The sequence below is a fragment of the Caretta caretta genome, chromosome 1 (genome assembly GCF_965140235.1).
Source record: "Caretta caretta isolate rCarCar2 chromosome 1, rCarCar1.hap1, whole genome shotgun sequence".
NCBI classification, from domain to species: domain Eukaryota; kingdom Metazoa; phylum Chordata; order Testudines; family Cheloniidae; genus Caretta; species Caretta caretta.
This window is the reverse complement of record NC_134206.1, coordinates 15,915,910-15,932,091: the sequence shown is the minus strand read 5'-3', so window position 1 is coordinate 15,932,091 and position 16,182 is coordinate 15,915,910. Positions and strand designations below refer to the sequence as shown.

Below are 16,182 nucleotides of genomic sequence, written 5' to 3'. Positions count from 1 at the left end.
TGATCCAAGCATAATGACAGGTTTCAGAGTAACAGCCGTGTTAGTCTGTATTCGCAAAAAGAAAAGGAGTACTTGTGGCACCTTAGAGACTAACCAATTTATTAGTCTCTAAGGCGCCACAAGTACTCCTTTTCTTTCTGTGATCCAAGGCCACCCCTAGGCACAAAGCCTGACAGCTTGCTGTCCCACCTTCAGCCCCTAAAAAATAAGATCAGCTTGATTAATAAGTCCTGCATGTATTAATATATGCTTCCTCAAGTGCCTTTTCTGAACAACTGCACTTTGCTTTGTCCATCTTAGACTGACACTTCTTCCTACCTCCCTTGGAAAGGACAGGGAATGTGCCTCACTCTGTTTAAGAGCTATGCAAACTCATGGCTAGGCTTACAGGAATTTGATTTATCTATGTAAGTCAACAAATATCAAGCATTTTCAAAATTCTTATCTATTTAAATTTTCACAGTTGCAGAAAATGATGGAAAGGTCAGACGGGGGGGGGGGGTCAGACAATAATTACTTAATGACAGCAGACATTAAGTTTTAAAAAAATAAAATTTTATAACCATTAAAACACAAATTGCCAACACCACCTGTCAAAACATACAAAGCAAATATCCTTAAATCAAACTCTAATACCTCTCGAAGCAGCATTTTTCCTACTTTACCTATTGGTGTATTTCAGTCATCACAGATTGAGATTTTTTTTTTAACCTGTGTATGGTGAAACTGACATTTACCAACATTTACTGATAAAACTCTAACCCTTCCAAGCCTAGGGTATGGCCTATATGTGTGATTTTTTTTTTTATTAAGAATCTCCCTTCTTCGTATCTTTAAGGCCCCAAGCCATCCCAATGTCCATAGCCAACAGCCTGTTGCCCCCCTCATCTCATCTCCCGCTCCGGCAGCACCCCGAGGCTATCCCCACAGGCAGAGATGAGAGTGCCAGAAGGGACCCTGGTGCACGTCTAATCTGGCCTCCTGCACAACGCAGAGCGGAGGACTCGGCTGAACTCACTCCTCTTCGAATTAGCGACTCTGGGGCCCAGCTTCCACTAGCTCCTGCCGAGAGCAGCCGGGACGCATCCCTGGCATAACAGGTGATCCGTTTACACCAGCCCCGAGGCCGGGGCCACGAGTTCGGGGGCAGGGGCCGCCAGTTTCTCCCCTTACAGCGGGGGGCAAGGGGCTGCCGGGCCCGTCTCCCCCTTCCCACCCGGGCTCCTGGCCCACATGCAGGAGGAGGGAGGAAGCCACCCCCGGGCATGGCGGGGAGCGGGCAGCCCGGCTCGGCGGGAAGGGAGGCAGGGCCCTGGGTGGGCCTGCACCGGCCCAGGCCCGCCGGCACTCACAGAACTCGGCGACGTAGGAGGACACGGCGTAGTTCTCCTCGCACCACTCCAGGGTGGAGGTGGGCGCGCCCCAGTAGCCGGCCCTGTCGGCGGCGGGAGCCATGGCGCTGCGCTGCCTGCGTGCGACCGCGGCCGGGCCCGGACGCTCACTGCGCGGCGCGGCCCGAAGCGGAGGCGGGAGGTGGCTCCGCCCACAGGCCGGGCCCGGGCGGGGCCGCCGGGCCCAGAGCCCGCCCCGCTCGTTGCCAGGGCGACCGGCTGCGGCCTGCGGGGTGTCGGCGCCAGTCGGGGAGCAGCGACTGTGACCCGCCGGAGCCGGTTCGTGGGCGGCAGCGCGGTTTGGGGCGCTGGCAGAAGCAGAGGTTTAGGGGCTGGGGGCTGGCAGAAGCAGAGGTTTGGGGGGCTGGGGGCGGGACGGGGGGAAGTTTGGGGGGCTGCCAGACGCGGAGGTTTAGGGGCTGGGGGCGGGACGGGGGAAGGTTTGGGGGGCTGGCAGAGGCAGAGGTTTAGGGGCTGGGGGCGGGAAGGGGGGAGGTTTGGGGGGCTGCCAGACGCGGAGGTTTAGGGGCCGGGGGCGGGAAGGGGGGAGGTTTGGGGGGCTGCCAGACGCGGAGGTTTAGGGGCTGGGGGCGGGACGGGGGGAAGGTTTGGGGGGCTGCCAGAGGCAGAGGTTTAGGGGCTGGGGGCGGGAAGGGGGGAGGTTTGGGGGGCTGGCAGAAGCAGAGGTTTAGGGGCTGGGGGCGGGAAGGGGGGAGGTTTGGGGGGTGGCAGAAGCAGGGGTTTAGGGGCTGGGGGCGGGAAGGGGGGAAGTTTGGGGGGCTGCCAGACGCGGAGGTTTAGGGGCTGGGGGCGGGACGGGGGAAGGTTTGGGGGGCTGGCAGAGGCAGAGGTTTAGGGGCTGGGGGCGGGAAGGGGGGAGGTTTGGGGGGCTGGCAGAAGCAGAGGTTTAGGGGCTGGGGGCGGGAAGGGGGGAAGTTTGGGGGGCTGCCAGACGCGGAGGTTTAGGGGCTGGGGGCGGGAAGGGGGGAGGTTTGGGGGGCTGGTAGAAGCATTTTGGGGATTTTCCCTGATTTGCGGTATCACTCCTGCTCACCTTATACAAGTATTTCCTTTAGTTATTACTGTTTATATTACATTAGCACCCAAAATATACCAACTGATTTGCAAGCACTGAGGAAGCCAATCCCTGCCCCAAAAAGCATATAATCTAAAAAGACAAAGCAGAGAAGGGATACAACATACAAGTACAGACCCAGTCCAGCAATGATCTCTATTGGGGTATACCCCAGGGCCAGTGAGGATCCCCATTGATTTCAGCAGGGCTGCATACAGGTATAGGGCTTCATTCACACAGACCTCCTAGGCACATCTTATTATTCATCTTTGTTTCCTTTTCTCTCTTTTTAAGTAAAACACTAATTTCACCTCTCACCTCCTTCTACAATTTAGCTCCATCTTCCCCAGGTTCAGTTCCAGGGATCCCCCTTCTAATATTTGAACCTCTCCCTCCACATAATTGAGCAATTCACTCATAAGCTAAATAAATGAGTAGATGCTTTAAGGTTTGTCTAGGCTAGCTAAACCAAACTTAAACTCAGTCTCTGTTCCTAGAGTAGATGCAAACACATAAGCAGGCACATACCTTGACTCACATGAATAGTAACTATTTGTGTATTTTTTATAGTGGTATAAGCATTTCTTAGGGGCATAAAATGTTTGTGGCTTCAAAACATAATTGCTTCAATGTTAACAATTAAAAGAATTTAGACTTTCAATACATTAATGTTATTGCAAACTTTTATATATATATGCCAGATTTTTCAAAAATAGACTCCCAGATCTATATTTAGGCACCTAAGGGTGGGATTTTCAAAAACATCTGATTTAGGTGCACCGGCACCATTGACTTCAACCTGCAGACCCTGATGGAGGAGTAGAGCCTGGTTGAAGCATTTCAGCTTCTTGACTTGTGGAAGTTCAATATATTGGAAGGTGATGTTGATTGCAAATATAGCTCAGATTTATCAGTTTTGTTTTTGATTTCATATTGTTCATACAGTAAGGACGTGAATCATAAAAATGTAGGGTTGAAAGGGACCTCAAGAAGTCAAGTCCAATACCCTGTGTTGAGGCAGGACAAAGTAAACCTAGACCATCCCTGACACGTGTTTGTCCAACCTGTTCTTAGTGAGGCTCTAGACAGGACTTTTTCAGCATAGATGTGAAACTTAGAAAAAAAAAATCTCTGTAAAATCTGAAATTCTGCTTGCAATTTGGAAACCAATTAAAGAAACAAGTACCGTACAGACCATCTACTTTACAAATTTAATATTAAAATATGGGAAGGATGTAAAGAATGAGCAATATGCAAATAAAAATATCTACTAATAGAGCACAAACCCATCAGCTGCAGACGGGATGGTCACAGGTTTCTGTAAAAGCCGGCCCCTTGACAAGAGCTGCAGTATGTGGTTTTGGAAGTGGGTGATAGGTTCATAGGTTTCAATTCCAGGGGTTCTCTGGAACTTGAGCAGCTGTTAGGAATCCCTCTGATATTTATGACCAAGTGATGGCCACAGCTATCAGCATCAGGAGCAGGAGAAAGAAGCCTGCCAAGCACTGCAATCAATCAAGGAAGGAGGCAATGCTAAGCAGTGGGCCAGAAGCCCCTAAGGCAGAGGCACTTACCCATGCACTGGGCTCCATTCTGATCTGTTACACTAGTGTACAACTAGAATAACTACATTGACTTCATTGAAGTCATTCCTGATTTAGAGCAGTGTAAGAACAGAATCAACCCTGTATCCACCACCTTCAGATCACTCAGATCTTGGCCTAGGTTTCTACTAGTAGTTCATGTCTCCCTCCCCAATTGACCCCTATTGCCTTTGAAGCCACTATCCCTACATCCCTCCAACAGAAGGGGGTTCACTCTACCAACCTTCTCAAAGCAGACATTTTAGGGGTTTGCAGCATGCTGTGCTTCAAAGCTGCACCCTAGAACCCCTATATTCACCACTGTCATGTAATTATGCTATATTTTGTACAAAGTATGCCTTGTGAGATATTATTTTAAAAGTTTTTATCTATTGTATATTAATATCCTGTTGGATTGTATGTGAAGTTATGAAGTTTTGCTGTGTGTGTGTTACTGAAATATGTTGTAAGGTTGTGAACACTCACAACAAGCCTTTCAGGTGCAACAAAGGAGGAGCCAGACACACTGATGACCTGTTAAAGGACTCCATACCCCCAAGAATCACATACAATGGAGACTTCTCAGAGATAGCACATAGACAATGGAAACTGCTTGACGCATGTCATAGCAAAGCCTCTTTTCAGCAAGCTAAACGAAGCTATAAAAGAGGGGAAGTAACATCATCACTTGGCCTCTCACCCCCCACAACTCAACACCTGGAAACATATCTGGAGGGGAAAGACTGAACTGGGGAGGTGGTTTCAGGCTGGAAGAGAATTCCAGCCTATGTATGGAAGATCTGTAACCTGCTTGTATTATCTACCAGGGGGAGACACTGCTTGATTGAAATCCTATCTAGTTTATATAACTCAGATTGTGATTTTACTTTTATTTCTTAGATAGATTTTAAGTGATTATAAGTAATAAGTGTACAGATCAAAGTTGGCTCTCTGTAGTTAATAAATCTGTTTTATATTTTACTCAAAACAGGGTGTTTTGTTTGAAGTGCTTGGGAAATCTGCTCAGGAACAACAGCTGGTGCATGTCCTCTCTACATTGAGGGAGGGGCGGACTGGGTTATAAATTTACACTGGTCAGGCTTCTGACCAGGGCAAGACAGTACAACTCAGGGGTGCAAAGCTGGGGAGCTGGGGGAAATTGGCTGGAGCCTCCTCTATTGTTGGTTCATGAGTGGCTGGCAAAAGCATTCATGTAACTCAGCTGGGTGCATCCCTGCTGGTGGATGTCTTTGTAAGTGCAGTACCTGGAGAGGTTTGCAGCTTGTCACAGCATCACAGTATGAGAGGTAAGACAGTGGGCTTAGTGGTACCCTAGTTCCAGGTTGCACCCTGGGGAACCCATCACAGGGGGCATTTATCTTTCTCACAGCCAAGTCTGAGCCTAGCAGTTGGGTGCTGTCTTTCCTGGGGCTACTCTGATACGGGCCGAGAAATATAAAGCCATTCCCTTGTCTTTCAAATAGGAAGTAAAGGCAGATAACCAGATCCTCAACATGTATAACTTGGCATAGCTACTATTGACTTCAATAGACCTACGCTGAATTACAGCAGCTGAGGATCTGGCCCAGGGGTTGTAAAACCAGAAACACTCTCAAATTAGACTTAGAAAGTGAAGGGAGAGTTTTTCGAAGGCAAAAATTGTAATTATGAGTCAAAATCCCATTGACTTTCAAAGGAAGTTAGGTGCCTGACTGCGCCTTGTGCTTTTGAAAATCTTCACACAAGTTTAAAAAGCCCCACAATAATTGTTTATAATACTTTCCTCAGATGAAAAGCATTTCCAAATGTAAAGCATTAACTTTAATTTATTATTGAAAAAGCAAAACACTGTAAATTACATCCAATTTTGCATGACACTTTCATACACAGATCCCAATCTGAATACAACCTGCTTGAACTTTGAAGCCATTAAATAATCAATTCTTCTTTGTAACCCTCATTGTTTTTAGTACACAGGGTGAATAGGCTTCTGTTGCTAATTTAACACCTGAAAATTTGCATGCTTAACCAAAGGTTATATAGTCTAGTGGATTAAGGGCCTAATTCTTCTCTCGTGTACTCAGGCTTTACACTTGTGTAACTCCATTGAATTTAATGGAATTATTTCTAATTTATACCAATGTAATTGAAAGGAGAATTAATAGTCAAACTCATGTACAAGCAGGAAGAATTGAAAATCTTGGCACAGTCAAGGAACTATGATGTGACTAGAATAACAGAGACTGGGGGGGGGGAACTCACATGACTGGAGCACTGTCATGGATGGGTTTAAACTGTTCAGGAAGGACAGGCAGGGAGAAAAGGTGGAGATGTAGCACTGTATGTAAGGGAGCGGTATGATTGCTCAGAGCTCCAGTATGAAACTGGAGAAAAGCCTGTTGAGAGTCTTTGGGTTAAGTTTAAAGGCGAGAGCAACAAGGGTGATGTTGTGGTGGGTATCTGCTATAGACCAGCAGACCAAGAGGATGAGGTAGACGAGGCTTTTTTTGGACAACAGAAGTTTCCAGATCACAAGCCCTGGTTCTCATGGGGGACTTCAATCACCCGGACATCTGCTGGGAGAGCAATACAGCAGTGCACAGACAATCCAGGAAGTTTTTGGAGAGTGTTGGGGACAACTTCCTGGTGGAAGTTCTGGAGGAACCAACTAGGGGCCATGCTCCTCTTGACCTGCTGCTCACAAACAGGGAAGAATTGGTAGGGGAAGTAGAAGTAGATGGCAACCTGGGCAGCAGTGACCATGAGATGGTCGAGTTCCGGATCCTTACAAAGGGAAGAAAGGAGAGCAGAAGATTATGGACCCTGGGCTTTAGAAAAGCAGACTTTGACTCCCTCAGGGAACTGATAGACAGGATTCCCTGGTTTCTGAGTAACAGCCGTGTTAGTCTATATTCGCAAAAAGAAAGGGAGTACTTGTGGCACCTTAGAGACTAACCAATTTATTTGAGCATAAGCTTTTGTGAGCTACAGCTCACTTCATCGGATGCATACTGTGGAAACTGCAGAAGACATTATATACGCAGAGACCATGAAACAATACCTCCTCCCACCCCACTCTCCTGCTGGTAATAGCTTATCTAAAGTGATCACTCTCCTGGGAGGCTAATATGAGGGGGAAAGGAGTCCAGGAGAGCTAGCTGTATTTTAAAGAAGCCTTATTGAGGGCGCAGGAACAAACCATCCCGATGTGCAGAAAGAAGAGCAAATATGGCAGGTGACCATCTTGTCTTAACAGAGAAATCTTCAGTGAGCTTAAACACAAAAAGGAAGCTTGCAAGAAGTGGAAACTTGGACAGATGACTAGGGAGGAGTATAAAAATATTGCTCGAGCATGCAGGGATGTAATCAGGAAGGTCAAAACACAATTGGAGTTGCAGCTACCAAGGGATGTGAAGGGTAACAAGAAGGGTTTCTACAGGTATGTTAGCAACAAGAAGGTGGTTAGGGAAAGTGTGGGACCCTTATTGAATGGGGGAGACAACCTAGTGACAGATGATGTGGAAAAAGTTGAAGTACTCAATGTGATGGGTTCCCTCCCTTAGGATGGCACCTGACGTGCTGAGATATCACTGAGCCCGCCTGTTATGCGAGCCTGGGCACCCTTTTTACCTGTCTTGCTGAGCCAAGCTGTTAAGCCTCCTCCAGCACACACAGGCAGGGCCACACCCAACTGCAGAACAGAACAGACACTGAGAAGGCTCATCTTAAGGGACTTGCCCCAGCATTCAGGTATCCCACCTCCCTTGGAGTGCAGACCCAAAGGTATATTATGAAATCTGCCTCCGCCCTCAATGTGGACCCCCCCCCCAGTTAGAAATTACAGAAACTGGGTTTAATAATAAACAAAACAAAGTTTAACAACTATAAAAGGCAGATTTTAAGTAGTACAAGGGGTAGCAAACAGAACAAAGCAGATTACTAAGCAAATAAAACCAAACATGCAAACTAGGCTTGTTTCACTAAAGAAATTTCTTACAAACAGTAATTTCTCACCCAAGATATTGCTGCAGGCAGATTACAGACAGTCTTGAAAGGCAGATACACTGGTCTCCAGCTAAAAACCTCAGTTATTACTCCTCATAAGCTGGATGCCCTTCCAGTTTGGGTTCAACCCTTCTCCCCTCAGTTCAGTTATTGCTTCCAGGTGTTTTTTCAGTTTCTCTTTGGGTGGGGAGGCAGAGGAGAACCATGATGATGTCACTCCCCTGCCTGATATAGCTCTTGAGTAAGGCGGGAACCCTTTGTCTTCTAGTGGAAAACCACTAGCATTCCAAAAGGGGAGGAGGGTATCCAGTACCTGGTAACTCGGATCCATGTCTTCATGGCTGTGGCAGCCATTGCTTGTAGGCTGTCTCCAGCATCCATCTTTTCCATTGTTGTTCCATTCTATTGTTGTACCTGAAGGGCTGGTTGGGGGTGACACTTGAAATACAGATACAGAGTTAATATTCCTAACTTCAGATACAGAAATGATGCAGGTGTATAAATTGGATAATCACATTCAGTAAATCCTAACCTTTCCAATGATATCTCACATGAGCCATCTTGCATAAAGTATATCTCAGTTATGTCATATTAATATCATAAGCATATTTTCATGAATAATATGGAGTGAAACGTCACACCTTCCCCCTGAGATTACTGCCAGAGGGGTGGTCTCTGACCAATGGGGAGGCAGTATACCTAAAATCCCTTTTTGGCTTTGGTTATACAGCCTCCAAGTGTTGCCAAACACTGCAAAGTTATCCATAGGTGCTTTTGCAATGTTCTGGGTTTCTGTTTCCAGGTTGCCTGAAAACACTGGTGTGTAGCACTGTGTACATAATGCAGATGTCAATATCTTTTAAAGTGTAGGTGTCTTGGCATTTAGCCATCAATGCCATGAGGCAGCGTGCCTCAGTTTCCCCTTCCACACAGCAGTCTAGATTGGTTATGCTTTCCCTGCTGTGCCAATCTCTAAGCCTGTCTACAGGTACTAGTTGAGAGGCAGTATTCTCATAGGACTTTCTTGTTCCCACTCCTAGTCTGTACCAAAGATTTTTCCAAAAAAGCATGCACCCACCGGCGCCAACAGAAGTCGGCGCCTATGCTTCCTGGCAGCCAGCAATCTGGACAGACTTCCTACTGTCAGGCAAAATGCTCCCATCCCCCTTGAAGAAAAGCCTGTCTGTAGCCTCTGGGTAAGAGCTGGCCTCAAGCACACCCACCCTTGTCAGCAGACAGTGTTCCACTGCTGTAGAGGAATTAAAGAGACACTCTCCAATTTCCCCAGCAGTTTCTGTGACTTCACTTTTTCCCGATGGATTGGATGAATGGACTATAAGGTGGATAGAAAGCTGGCTAGATTGTCGGGCTCAACGAGTAGTGATCAATGGCTCGATGTCTAGTTGGCAGCTGGTATCAAGCGGAGTGCCCCAGGGGTCATTCCCGGGGGCTGGTTTTGTTCAACATCTTCGTTAATGATCTGGATGATGGGATGGATTGCACCCTCAGCAAGTTCACAGATGACACTAAGATGGGGGGAGAAGTAGATGCGCTGGAGGATAGGTGTAGGGTAGAATGACCTAGACAAATTGGAGGAGTGGGCCAAAAGAAATCTGATGAGGTTCAACAAGGACAAGTGCAGAGTCCTGCATTAGGATGGAAGAATCCCATGAGCTGCTACAGGCTGGGGACCGACTGGCTAAGCGGCAGTTCTGCAGAAAAGGACCTGGGAATTACAGTGGATGAGAAGCTGGATATGAGTCAACAGTGTGTCCTTGTTGCCAAGAAGGCTAACGGCATATTGGACTGCATTAGTAGGAGTGTTGCCAACAGATCGAGGGAAGTGATTATTCCCCTCTATTCGGGACTGATGAGGCCACACCTAGAGTACTGTGTCCAGTTTTGGGCCCCCCACTACAGAAAGAATGTGGATAAATTGGAGAGAATCCAGTGGAGGGCAATGAAAATGATTAGGGGGCTGGAGCACATGACCTGTGAGGAGAGGCGGAGGGCACTGGGCTTATTTAGTCTGCAGAGGAGAAGAGTGAGGGGGGATTTGATAGCAGCCTTCAATTATCTGAAGGGGGGTTCCAAAGAGGATGGAGCTAGACTGTTTTCAGTGGTGGCAGATGACAGTACAAGGAGCAATGGTCTTAAGTTGCAGTAGGGGAGGTCTAGGTTGGATATTAGGAAAAACTATTTCACTAGGAGGGTGGTGAAGCACTGGAATGGGTTACCTAGGGAGGTGGTGGAATCTCCATCCTTAGAGGTTTTTAAGGCCCTGCTTGACAAAGCTCTGGCTGGGATGATTTAGTTGGGGTTGGTCCTGCTTTGAGCAGGGGGTTGGACTAGATGATTTCCTGAAATCTATTCCAAACCTAATCTTTTATGAAGAGCTCTGAATTGGAAAGCAGAGAACCCATTTAGCTCAGTATCTTGTTTAACTCAACCATTTAAATTATTTACCCTTTTCTAATATGGCTGTTTTATATATTGACCTAAACCTTGTCCCACTGAAATCCTAGAGAATGTTGCTATGGAATTCAATTGGACCAGGGTTTAGTGTTACATCAGGTGTAGCATATAATTAATGTTTCACTTATGATTACAAGCCACACCTGCTCCCATAGGAATGTTGAATATGGCTGTGACGTTCCTCACATTTTAGATATCAGCAGGTTGTAAGATAAAGGCTGGAACTGTCAGTCTTTTAGGCCAGATCTACACTAGGAGCACTTTGCCAGTTTAGCTACACTGGTATACTAGGTTTCAGAGTAACAGCCATGTTAGTCTGTATTCGCAAAAAGAAAAGGAGTACTTGTGGCACCTTAGAGACTAACCAATTTATTTGAGCATAAGCTTTCGTGAGCTACAGCTCACTTCATCGGCTAGCAGAGTGCTTCCAGTATGGACACAGCTTATGGCAGCGCCAGTAGAGCTTATTCCAGTTTCCCCTCTTCCCCCCGCACCCCAGCAAAATAAGATATACTGGCAAAAGCACAGTTTTGCTGGTGTAACCGTCTACTCCTTTTGTTAGCATAGCAGTGTTGATCACAGAGCCTACCTCATCCCATGCCTGACCAACATAGCTTGCTCACAACAGTTTGCAGTATTGACCTGATCTTAGAAATGAAATCCCAATATGCTTTACTGTTCTGCTGCTGAACAATGAGCCTCTGTTGGGGGTCAATCATCCTATGGTGGTGTGGAAGTATAGCATTGTATAACGTTGTATAAGGGGACATGCTGGATACATTGTATATGAGAGGGCATGCCAAAACATGTTACAAAGTATCTGAGGGAGCACACGTAGGGACAGTTACCTTTTGAATGGAGAAGCAATTAAGATAGAGCCAGCACGTCTAAGAAGCAGGCATCAGAATGGAAGGTGTGAAGGGCAATTAGTTAACTGGAAGCTGTTAAAGGAGATTGTTAAGGGTGGCAGGTAATTGAAGATACGTGACTGGTCTCAGGGATCTGGAAGGGTGGTGACTAAAATCTTTTTCTTCTTTTGTCTGTAACTTCTCTGTAACTTGTTCTCCAAAAAACTGTATAAATTAAGAGACACAAGCCCCACTCGGGGGGCTCACTTCTAAATGTATTAGCAGAGCAGCTTTGCTAATAAAACAGAGTGGTCTGATAAATTGTGAGTCTGAGTCAAACTTTGACAATTTGGAGGTTCCACCGAGATGGCAAGCGGCTTCACTGAGGCTGTGTGATCCCTGACTGCCTTGCAGGATGATCGTGGCAGCCGGCGCCTGGACACTTAGTCCAAGCGATCCTCCACAAGACAGAAAGGTACACAGCAGCAGCGCAGTCTACGCCATTGAACTTGTTGGTTCCCACTCTGTTTGGGTAGGGGTCTTTGGATCCAGCTTCTGGAATCAGATGTCTCAGGTAATTATTATTTTTGTGCTTTAACCGGTTTGAGGACTGTCTTGTCTTTGTGTCTATCCGTCTTCCCCGTGGTGTGTATGTGAATCTGGGAGCCATCTCTGTCCGGAGACTGGCTGACCAAGGGGTCCCCGTCCCCAAGGTCTGAATAAGTGGAATCTGCACAGCTGCAGCCGCACCACGCCTTGGGTATAACCCCTGGTGTGAAAGCAAGGGCAGTTGAGGCAGTAGCCTGTGGGCTCCTTTCTGTGTGTTGCACCGGGCACCGCTCTGCTGAGCCCGAATTTCCTTCTTGTGTGAGTGCTGTGTGAAGTCCTCCTGGATGGGTAATCAGAAGTCTAAGGTAGAACAGTTCCCTAGGGGAACTCCAGCTTATTTTATGTATTTTAGGAGGGGTCCGGACTCTTGTAGGTTTCTTGAAAAATGGTCCAAATTAGCTCTAGAGAACCCCAAATTACAGTGGCCACTGTTAGGTTCTTGGGACAAGGATCGAGTGGATGCTTTAAAAAGCAAACTCGTCCTCCCAAAAACCAAATTGGAGAGAGGAGAAGTAGACTGCTTCATGCAGTGGTGGGAAGAGGCAAATCGTAGATGGACTGAGTCAAAACTCACCTCTCTTAAAAATTCTATCAAAAAACTAACAGTTCAATTGGATGCAGTCTCTCCCACCACTGTCCTCACCACAATTAGATTCTAGGGTATTTGTATGTCTCTCTCTGTTTCTGTTGCCAAGCCCCTGTTTAGCATTTTGGAGGGCTGACCCTTAATCTCTTGACAAGCAAATGCATTTCTTGACAGCCTGATTCATGTTGGCCCATTGCCCTCTAATGGCTTGGAGCTCCAATTGCTTCCCTGTCTGACAGGGGCCGAATAACTTCTTGTGACTGCCAAATGGATGATAATGGCCAATGCATTTGAAAAGCTCATTAATAAAATTCCCTTCTCTGTCCATTTTTATAACACAACCTCTTTTTTCTCCTTGTTTCCTCTTTCCACTTCTGCAAGTTGTTTCCCTCTCCCTCCCACTGCAGAATTATTTTGCATATTGGTATCGCTGCACTATTCACATTCGTCTCTCTGTTTTGGCCTTTAAGTCTTATCACCAGAAGCTACTGACACCCTGATCTGTCTATAGTACTGTCTGAAATTGCCTAGCAAGGCCCCTGGTATTTTGTTCACACCAGCTTCTAAAACTACCGCTTCCTTCTTTCATTGGCCTTGCCTGCCAACCGTGATTTTTTTTTTCAAGTGTACTTTTAGCTGTTTTGTTTTCTAGGAAAGTTTGGGCCCAATCCCACAACCCTTGCTTGTATCCTAACTCAAAACAAGAAGAGGAACCATTGGTGTAAGGATTACTCATAAGCCACTACAGTGTAAGAGCAGATTTCTATTTTAGGCGCTTAAAACAGTGTCTCATGTCTGCTGAGCCATAGCAGATGGTGGGGCCTTGCAGGTCAGTTACCTATTGCAGGGAAAATCAGTGACACAGAGCCTGGGTATAGTAGAACCTCAGAGTACGAACACCAGAGTTACAAACTGATCAGTCAACCGCACCCCTCATTTGGAACCAGAAGTAAGCAGACAGCAGAACCCAACCCACAAAAAAAGCAAATACTGTGCGGTACAGTACTGTGTTAAACGTAAACTACTGAATAAAGGGAAAGTTTTAAAAAATTTGACAAGGTAAGTAAACTGTTTCTGTGCTTGTTTTATTCAAATTAAGATGTTAAAAGCAGCATTTTTCATCTGCATAGTAACGTTTCAAAGCTGTATGAAGACAATGTTCAGTTGTAAACTTTCGAAAGAAGCACCATAATGTTTTGTTCAGAGGTACGAACATTTCAGAGTTACGAACAACCTCCATTCCCGAGGTGTTCATAACGCTGAGGTTCTACTGTATTTTCTAAGTGTAACTGTAACCCACATGCCTTAAAGGGAGATATCTCTTCTTGAGAGGAGAAGCGGGGGAGGAATGAGTTGTATCTGGCTCAGTGTAGCTAGGCAGATCAATGCACAGTTAGCATCCACACCTAGAAGTTTCTGGAATCGGGTATGGTAGTTTTGGGCATGATCAATAGGCTCCCTGTAGCTGGACTAATAGACTCCATTGAGGTCAATTAGTCAGAGTAGCTGCTCAGCCACAGGAACAGAAACTAAGCAGGCTGTTTCCCCCTAACTCTGAAGCATTTTGCAGAATGATAGTGATGTTAACTTTCTCACAGAGAAGCCCTGGCAGGGTTAGTTATGGAAAGCGGAGATTGGGAGGGAAAATTATTTTTCATTTTAATTGTATAGCTTGAATGTTTGATTTCAGCCAAACTCTTTAAAATTGTCTCAGCCAGTATGGTTTACCAACTCTTTTCTTATTTAAATGTGATGATGGGAAAAGAATCGTCTATATTTTGCTATTCTCGGTTGTTATTTTTCTTGTAACAGATTTTTCATTTATCCACTTAATACTGATTGGTCTGTTAATTACTCTAGCTAATGGAGCGATTCCACAGTGCAGTGGAGGAGGAGAAAGTCTTCCTGGGTTCCAGCTGGAGACAGGAGGGAAGAGGTTGTTGCAGTGCTTTTGACTCAGCAGACTGTATCAAGTTGATGAACAAAGACTCGAGGGAACACAGCCTAAGCTTCTGGAGTGCCGAGTTACTTCCAACTGTTTCTGTAGGACTGACCAGTTTAGATCAAACTGAATTTACTATATGCAGATTAATAAGCAGCCTTGCTCTGTATTAGAATTTAAGCTATTACTGTTTCTTTATGTTTATAAAGTTGTATTTAAGAATTAAGTTTATTCCTCGTGTTCTTTTTGGACTTGATTGTGGGGAGGTTGACCCTGTGCAATTCATAGAATCATAGAATATCAGGGTTGGAAGGGACCCTTGAAGGTCATCTAGTCCAACCCCCTGCTCGAAGCAGGACCAATTCCCAGTTAAATCATCCCAGCCAGGGCTTTGTCAAGCCTGACCTTAAAAACCTCTAAGGAAGGAGATTCTACCACCTCCCTAGGTAACGTATTCCAGTGTTTCACCACCCTCTTAGTGAAAAAGTTTTTCCTAATATCCAATCTAAACCTCCCCCACTGCAACTTGAGACCATTACTCCTCGTTCTGTCATCTGCTACCATTGAGAACAGTCTAGAGCCATCCTCTTTGGAACCCCCTTTCAGGTAGTTGAAAGCAGCTATCAAATCCCCCCTCATTCTTCTCTTCTGCAGGCTAAAGAATCCCAGCTCCCTCAGCCTCTCCTCATAATTCATGTGTTCCAGACCCCTAATCATTTTTGTTGCCCTTCGCTGGACTCTCTCCAATTTATCCACATCCTTCTTGAAGTGTGGGGCCCAAAACTGGACACAGTACTCCAGATGAGGCCTCACCAATGTCGAATAGAGGGGAACGATCACGTCCCTCAATCTGCTCGCTATGCCCCTACTTATACATCCCAAAATGCCATTGGCCTTCTTGGCAACAAGGGCACACTGCTGACTCATATCCAGCTTCTCGTCCACTGTCACCCCTAGGTCCTTTTCCGCAGAACTGCTGCCTAGCCATTCGGTCCCTAGTCTGTAGCTGTGCATTGGGTTCTTCCGTCCTAAGTGCAGGACCCTGCACTTATCCTTATTGAACCTCATCAGATTTCTTTTGGCCCAATCCTCCAATTTGTCTAGGTCCTTCTGTATCCTATCCCTCCCCTCCAGCGTATCTACCACTCCTCCCAGTTTAGTATCATCCGCAAATTTGCTGAGAGTGCAATCCACACCATCCTCCAGATCATTTATGAAGATATTGAACAAAACCGGCCCCAGGACCGACCCCTGGGGCACTCCACTTGATACCGGCTGCCAACTAGACATGGAGCCATTGATCACTACCCGTTGAGCCCGACACTAGCCAGCTTTCTACCCACCTTATAGTGCATTCATCCAGCCAATACTTCCTTAACTTGCTGACAAGAATACTGTGGGAGACCGTGTCAAAAGCTTTGCTAAAGTCAAGAAACAATACATCCACTGCTTTCCCTTCATCCACAGAACCAGTAATCTCATCATAAAAGGCAATTAGATTAGTCAGGCATGACCTTCCCTTGGTGAATCCATGCTGGCTGTTCCTGATCACTTTCCTCTCATGCAAGTGCTTCAGGATTGATTCTTTGCTCCATGATTTTTCCAGGGACTGAGGTGAGGCTGACTGGCCTGTAGTTCCCTGGATCCTCCTCCTTCCCTTTTTTAAAG

The 16,182-nt window shown here is 46.2% G+C and overlaps 1 protein-coding gene and 2 long non-coding RNA genes across 5 annotated transcripts in view; 2 read left to right on the top strand and 1 right to left on the bottom strand.

Annotated features, from left to right (window-relative positions):
• Positions 1-1,522, bottom strand: part of ACER3 (alkaline ceramidase 3) — a 75,378-nt gene extending 73,856 nt beyond the window's left edge. For both annotated transcript variants that reach the window (XM_048840150.2, XM_048840159.2), the window contains exon 1: positions 1,353-1,522. In XM_048840150.2, the coding sequence (XP_048696107.1) occupies positions 1,353-1,455 (103 nt within the window). In that variant the 5' untranslated portion in view covers positions 1,456-1,522. The remainder of the gene's footprint in view (positions 1-1,352) is intronic.
• LOC125632282 (uncharacterized) lies at positions 1,016-14,740 on the top strand. Its single transcript, XR_007355261.2, has 2 exons — positions 1,016-1,100; positions 14,433-14,740. It is a non-coding gene; the product is annotated as an uncharacterized LOC125632282 (long non-coding RNA).
• LOC125632275 (uncharacterized) lies at positions 1,577-5,037 on the top strand. 2 transcript variants are annotated; one of them, XR_007355259.2, is made up of 2 exons: positions 1,577-1,670; positions 3,241-5,037. It is a non-coding gene; the product is annotated as an uncharacterized LOC125632275 (long non-coding RNA). The 2 variants fall into 2 exon arrangements; XR_007355257.2 differs by having other exon boundaries at positions 3,203-5,037.
• Positions 14,741-16,182: the final 1,442 nt, after the last annotated feature.